Genomic DNA, 7,223 nt, shown 5'->3' on the forward strand with positions numbered 1-7,223 from the left:
ACAGGCCAAGGAGAGATGGATTCATCTTATGGTAACTTTGGCTATCCCCAGGCAAGGAGCTCAACAGAGAGTCCCATGTACAGGGTGGCAGACAGCAGCAGTTCAAACGGAGGATCTAACAGCGGAGGCGGGGGTGGCTTCGACAGGAATCCAGAGAAGTCATCCCTCCCTTTTAATCCTCAGAAACAGTCCACAATGCCATCAGATCAGCAGCAGCAGAGAAAGTACAGCAACCAGGCAACAGGTGGGCCGCTGACTCCCCCGACCTACGTTTCCTCCACCCTGGGGGGCTCACGCTCAGCAGACTCTCTTGCCAGCTTCACTTCCCCCTCCCTTAGTGAGCAAGGTGCTGATGATCACCGCCTCCATCTTTCCCACTCTGCTCCAGGGCCTACCTCCTCTTCCTCCTCTGCGTCGTCCCGTCCTGCTGAGGAGCAATTAAAAACCTGTGACCCTCACCTCCTGGACCTTGTGACCTCAGAAATCATTCAGCAGGGCCCTCCTGTGGACTGGAGTGACATTGCAGGTCTAGAACTGGCCAAAGTTACCTTGAAGGAGGAGGTTCTGTGGCCAATTCTGCGCCCAGACATGTTCAGTAGTTTAGGACTGGCCCCTCGCTGCTTGTTGCTGTTTGGCCCGAGGGGCAGTGGCAGGACGTTGCTGGGCCGCTGCCTTGCAAGTCAGTTGGGGGCAACATTCCTCCAGCTCAGCGGCTCCACTTTGGCCACCAAGTGGCTGGCTGACGGAGAGGAAATTATCCGTGCATCATTCCTAGTGGCCCGTTGCCGGCAGCCCTCGGTACTCTTCATTAGCGAGGTGGACATGCTCCTGTCAGCCCACATCAGTGAAGAGAGTCCAATCACCCAACTAAAGGGGGAACTACTAACCCAGCTGGACTCTATCCTTATGAGCTCAGGTGAAGACAGAAGCAACCAAGTCTTAGTTATTTGCTCCACAAGCAGACCTCAAGACATGGACGAAGGCCTGCGAAGGTACTTTACTCGGAGGGTACTAGTGCCCCTACCGGACAGCGCAGCTCGGCACCAGATCATGAACCAGGTCCTGGCGCAATCCCAGCACAAATTCTGCTTAAGCGAGGAGGAGCTGGCACTACTGGTGCAGCGTACCGAGGGCTTCTCTGGACTGGATTTGGCCAGACTCTGCCAGGAGGCCCTTGTAGGTCTGTTACACGTCTCAGCACAGGGCATGGACATGACGGGCATGATGCCCCGGGGCCAGATCAGGCCCCTCACCTACCAGGACATTGAAGGTGTCTGTTGTAAATTCCAAGCCAGTATATCGCAGAAAGAGATTGACACTTACACTGAGTGGAACAAAATGTTCGGCTGCAGCCAGTGAACAAATAGGCACTGCCCTTGAGAAAAAGAGGCTTCCACAATCCCTCCCCTCAGGGCATAAGCATTGTGCTAGAGGGAAAGGCCCACAGAAGGCCGACACGAGCCCGCTGTGTCCTCAGAGACCTGGTTGGACGTGACAACAAGCAATTTTGCAGTTGATGAGAGAAATTTAATCCCAATGCTTGACAAGCCAGGCACCGTTTACACATTTCAAGCAAGTCAGCTTAGACGCCCTAGTGTCCGTGTACATATATTGTATGTCGTCGTTCTTGAGATTAAGTTGGCTATCCAAGTGCCTGAAGTGGTGCTTTCTGAGTTCTCTTAATTTGCCTCATAATCTAAATTCATGGCATGAGCTGATGATTATTAAGAGCTTTAAACCTTCAGCAAAGCGTCTGAAAAACAGATTGACAGTTAGCGGCGGGGGCCGTTATTCATCCTTTTTTTTGTCTTTTGTTGCGGCAATCCATTGGGGTGGCAGGAGTCTGGGCCCCACGTCGCGTGTCTGCAAAGCAAACAAACAAACATGACTAACAAGCAAATAACACTCAGGAAAGCATTTGTAAATTGTACAGTACCTTGGGAAATCTCAACAAAAAGCACTAAGATTTGAGAAGAGAATCTTTCACATTTAGGTGGACCTCCAGGGGCTGGGATAAAATCACAAAGAGGTGACGATGAATGTATTCGATGTGTTCTGATCGGTGGAACATGATCTGCAGTGAGAGTAAAGCATTATGTCTTAGTTACCCGAGTCCTCTGGACCAATCCTGAAATGTATCTCCTTCGTTCTTCAAAAACTCTTAATACCATTCTGCTTCACAGTGTTGTTGGAGATTTTCGAAGCAGGCAGGTGTGCTGAGGCTGTTAGGTGTTGTAGATAAACATTGTTCATATAACACAATCTAGGCTGTGTGGTAATGCTGCTTCGAAGCTGCATCAGTTCATCGGGCATTTATTTATATTTTTTTTTGTCATACTACTCGTAGGATTGCTCTAGGATGTAGAGAAGCATTCCAAAAAATCTAATTTGAAAATATACATGTGAGTTTAATGGCTAATTGTAGCCACATGTGGGACCTAATCTTCCAACTCTTGGAATGAAGTAAAGCGCGTTATCTTTCAAAATAATTATTATTTGAACTTTTTCACAATTTGTCATATTACAATAAATAGTTCTGAGCTAAATCTGAAAAGTGTGGCATGCATTTGCATTGAACCCTCTTTAAAGTGATACCCTTGAATTGCCTTCAGAAGGCACCTAATCAGTGAGTAGTCCACCTGCGTGTGATTCTCTCATTATAAACGCCGCTGTTCTGTGAAACCCTCCCTCCAGTGAAACACAGCGGTGCCAGCATCATGCTGAGGGGATACTTTCCTTGAGCACGCACAGGAAAGCTAGCCTGAGTTGATAGAAAATGGAGGTATAATATTTATTTTAGAAAAAGTGGCAGTACCTAGAGGTGTAAAGCAGATGTAGAGGGAACCCCAAATGCTTTAATTACAGTGAAGACTGGTTCTACAAAGCATTTACCCAAAGGTTGAATTAAAAATGCACGCCACACTTCTCAGATATTTACCTGTAAAACATTTTGAAGACCATGTCAGTTTCCGCCCACCTCACAATTATTGCTGGTTTATCTCAGTAAATTACATTCAAGCTTGTAGGCGTTGCAGAATGTAAAAGAATTCTAGGGTGTGAATACTTTGGCAAGGCCATGTCCTAAAATACAAAGTTACCATTAGCATAACATCCAAGATGATTTCCTGTATCACTTATAAGACGTATAAAATTAATGCTTGATATTATTTGACATGATTTTGCACATTTTGCTTTGATTTCTGTCAACCTCCAGGAAGCTGATGTTTGGTGTCTGTAGTCTAAAGTCCAGGTGAAATGCCACATACATGGCTTGTTTTGCTGTCTCTAATCTTTCTGTAAAAAAATGCTACTAAAGTTTAAAGCATAAAAAGGAAAACAAGATGCATTCATCCACCTGCCTGTTTATGTTTATTAAAAGTCAGCTGAGTTATACTAACTGGTTAGGTTGATTTGATTTAGGTCGCTTTCGTTAAAATTACATTTGAACAATGCTAGCAGTATGAAAAAGAGGAAAGTGAGGGAAAGAAATGGTTGTCCATATGTGTTTGGGTTCTTATTTAAACAAAAAATTGGATTATTTGCATTCAGCGCTGGTAGAGAAATATACATTGGTAGGATAGGATTCATTTCAAATGACAATGTAATGTTTTATTTTTTTTATTTTTACACAAAACCGATATAGAGAATGGAGTACAAACAAAACGGTGATCTCAGTTAGACAAACTTTACATCATGGGTTCCAGCCTTGATTACAGTAATTACATTAATCGGTAACGTTTGATCTGCAGTGTCTATAGCGTTAGATACAACCGCTGCCATGTGGGAGTGTAAAGATTACCACGCGTCATTAAACCCATTTTGATGAACTCTTCTTTAGATGAGCATAATAATAGACCGCAGTGTAAATGTCAGGTTGCATTCACGATAAAAAAAACATTTATTTATTGTTTGACGACCACAAATAAACCACCCATGTTTCCCAAATTACTATCTTGATGAAGTTTCCTTGTTACCGCTACATATTTTAACGTATTTTGTTGTGATTTCATGTGGTAGAGTAACACAAAGTGGTTCAAACTACTGATTGTAAAGCAAAAGGAAAAGCATACATGCTTTACAAGCCATACAGGAGACACTGCAAACGTGTCAGATGCGATCCAAAGGAATCTACATGCAAAACATTGAATGGGGTGAAAAAATCAAACCACTATCCCCACAGTAAAATACGGAGCCCCTAAAGGGACACCGAAGAGGAATAAAAAAATAATAGTTTCTCGTGCGCACTAGATAGTTTCTCGTGCGCACCACGCAGTATAAAGCTTGTTACTCCACATTACTCCAGACTTTTTGAATTGAGAAAGCTTCCTGGAGAGGAAGCGAAACGTCTTCAACTACGGAAAACAAGTCCAGTTACTTTGTTTTTTACTTTTTTTGGAATGAAATAGACCACAGGACTTCAGGATACGTTTTATGTGACGTTCGGACACAACATAACTGTGACGTCTTGCAAGCAATGCAGCAATGTCTTTGTATGGTAGCCCAAACTAAAAATATAGCGCAATTAGTTCATCTACATCCATTCTAATGTGCACGAGAAAGAATCTGGTGCGCATGAGAAACTAAGTGGTGCGCACAAGAAACTAAGTGGTGCGCACACGAAACTAAGTGGTGCGCACGAGAAAGTATTATTTTTTTATTTCTCTTCGGTGTCCCTTTAGGGGCTCCGTAGTAAAACACAGTGGTGGTAATATCACGCTGTGGATATGTGTTGGAATCAGTGGTAAGGAGGAAAACTAGGGTCCTTAGATTCAATTTGAGTGAACTTTGGTTGTTTTGGAATCGGAAAAAGAAAAACCGCCTGAAAAATGTTGATGTGCAAAGCTGGTAGGACCATTCCTCAAAGGACTTTCATCTGCATTTACAGTCTTTAAAAATATTGATTCAGAAGGGCTGAATAGAAATGTGCGTCACACAGAAAAAAATGAAAAAGGCATCTATGCTTTTCCTTCCGCTTCCCAATTCTGCACCGCTTTGTGTTGGTCCAGCAGATAACATCCCATCGTTTGACGAAATGTGAGGAAGTTCTAGGGCTGTGAACACTTTAGCAACCGTTGTCAGTTTGATTTATTAGTATTTTTCACATGCCAGCAAGCATTTTGCGGTGATGCCAGAGGAGAAACTAGCACAAATCTTTGAGGCGCTTTAACACTGCGAGTCCTCAGCTCCCCACTGTCTTACATTAAACGGACCACATCCTCTCCTTGCCTCTATGCAGGAAGCTCCACTGGGAGACCGTGGTTCTGTGCGCATTTCCTCCTGATGTCATTCAATAGCTGCACTTTTTTTTGTTCGTCGGGACTTCAGCTAAACAGTTACTGAGTGTTTTCTGTAGCGTCTGCTCGGGCCCACTTCCATGAGCACCGTCAGTGCAGCACCTGACGTAGAGGCTGGGAGAGGAGGAGAGTTCTGCTGAGCATCAGCAAAACCGACGGCAAGGAAGAGAGACAGGCAGGCAGCGTGGCAGCGGCACAAGAGGGGGGGAAAGCAAAGTAGTCCGTCAGAAAACCACCCTCAAAACAATCTGTGCGAGAATTCCTTCTGTCAGCAAATCCTCTGGAGAAAGAGTCTCTTTGGACAGGGAAAAAAAAAAAAAACACTAATGTACTTCAGAGCACACAACAGCAGCGCAGGCGTTCCCTTGTTCTCCCCTTGTTCTCCACAGCGGACCGACAAACGACTTGAAACGCTGCGGTCAATGCTACGCTTTGGTTCTAACGTGCTCTGTGATCCTCCACCCTCTGTTTTTTTTTTCTTCTTGTTTTCCCTACATGCCGTTCCAGCCCAAGTCTTTTTTTTTTTCTCTCCCCTCCCTTTTTAAATTGTGTTATTTTAAGCGTTTCTACCTCATAGCTACAGAACACCTGTGCTTTCTGATCTATGTGTTTCCAAATATCAACGTTTCTGAGAAAACTCCTAAAAAAAATAAATAAAAAAAGACAAAGAACAGGAGAGGATGCCACCATAAAGTTTGCGCAGTCTACCTCAGATGACTGTACTTAAAACATTTAGCTGATGGTGCAACCGCAGGCTGCAGCATAGCCTAGACTGTACGCTTGTGTGTGTGTGTCACCGTTTGTCCGATCCGAGCTATTTGCAGCACACACACACACACACACACACACACAGACTCATGATGCGGACGTGAAGAAGAAAAAAAAAAAAGAGAAAAAAAATATCCTTGCAAGCAATTTGTTAGGAGTTGGGGTCAACTTAAAAGCTTAAAGGTGACCTGAAAATGTATAATCCAATACATTTGCTTTAATCCTTTGTGAACTACTGTGGTTGTGCGCGTGCGAATGTGTATATACGTGGACACACTATTATTATTTTTTTTTTTTTCATTTAGTGTGTTGAATTTTATAAATTGTTAGTATATATAACACACTTGCACAACTTTAAACCAGAGTGTAACGTGTTTCTGTTGTACATACCTATACATACAATACAAATGCACCACTTGTTTATATGTGTGAATATGTTGCCATACTTGCAGTCAACTTAAATGTATTTTCATGTAATCTGAGGTACAAACAGCAACAAACGATTCATTAAAGACGTTTTCTTGGGAGATTGAATCTTGTTTTCTTTTTCCTCGGCAACCCATGATACTCCGAGGGATGAACCAGGGTGGGTGGGGGGGGGTTAGATTAATAACAGAATGTATTTATCACTACAGTGGATAAATAAATGTATTGTCCTGCCAAAAAAATAGCCAAGCTGATAAATCGCCTTAATGAGCCTTGAGTTAGTCACCCTTGTGTGCAATTAGAAACCCATCCGCGTTGCGCAGGAAGCCGGCGCTGTCGCTTCTCTCATTAAAATGTAACAATTCATTTCTCTTGGCCGTGCTAAGAGTGGCAAGACCAAAACATTAAAGCATTAATTATATTTCTCGCACACGACGAATTTGGATTATGCAAGCGCTCTTAATGAAAATGATGCGCATTTGCCCGCTCCATTTCCAACGTATCATTATATAGCTGCCGGTGAGGTGTGGGAAGCTGCTGTATAGCCTCTGTAATTATCTGTGAAAACTCCAAATGCTTCACCGGGGGGTTAAAGTTCGCCAAGAGCTGCTGTTTGCTTTAGTTTCCCCACTTAGAGATATGCTATAGCTATCACAAATCAAAACTCTTTGTTGCCCATAGTCGTGGAAAAAAATAAAGATCACTCTCTGCTGAGAAAATAAGCCAGACTGGGAA

At 43.4% G+C, this 7,223-nt stretch overlaps 1 protein-coding gene across 1 annotated transcript in view; it reads left to right on the forward strand.

Annotated features, from left to right (window-relative positions):
• Positions 1 to 6,589, forward strand: part of LOC105935475 (fidgetin) — a 26,899-nt gene extending 20,310 nt beyond the window's left edge. Inside the window, exon 2 of the mRNA XM_021323248.2 lies at positions 5 to 6,589. Within this exon, the coding sequence (XP_021178923.2) occupies positions 5 to 1,359 (1,355 nt within the window). The 3' untranslated portion in view covers positions 1,360 to 6,589. The remainder of the gene's footprint in view (positions 1 to 4) is intronic.
• The last annotated feature ends 634 nt before the right edge of the window (positions 6,590 to 7,223 follow it).

The sequence above is a fragment of the Fundulus heteroclitus genome, chromosome 24, assembly GCF_011125445.2.
Source record: "Fundulus heteroclitus isolate FHET01 chromosome 24, MU-UCD_Fhet_4.1, whole genome shotgun sequence".
NCBI lineage: Eukaryota > Metazoa > Chordata > Actinopteri > Cyprinodontiformes > Fundulidae > Fundulus > Fundulus heteroclitus.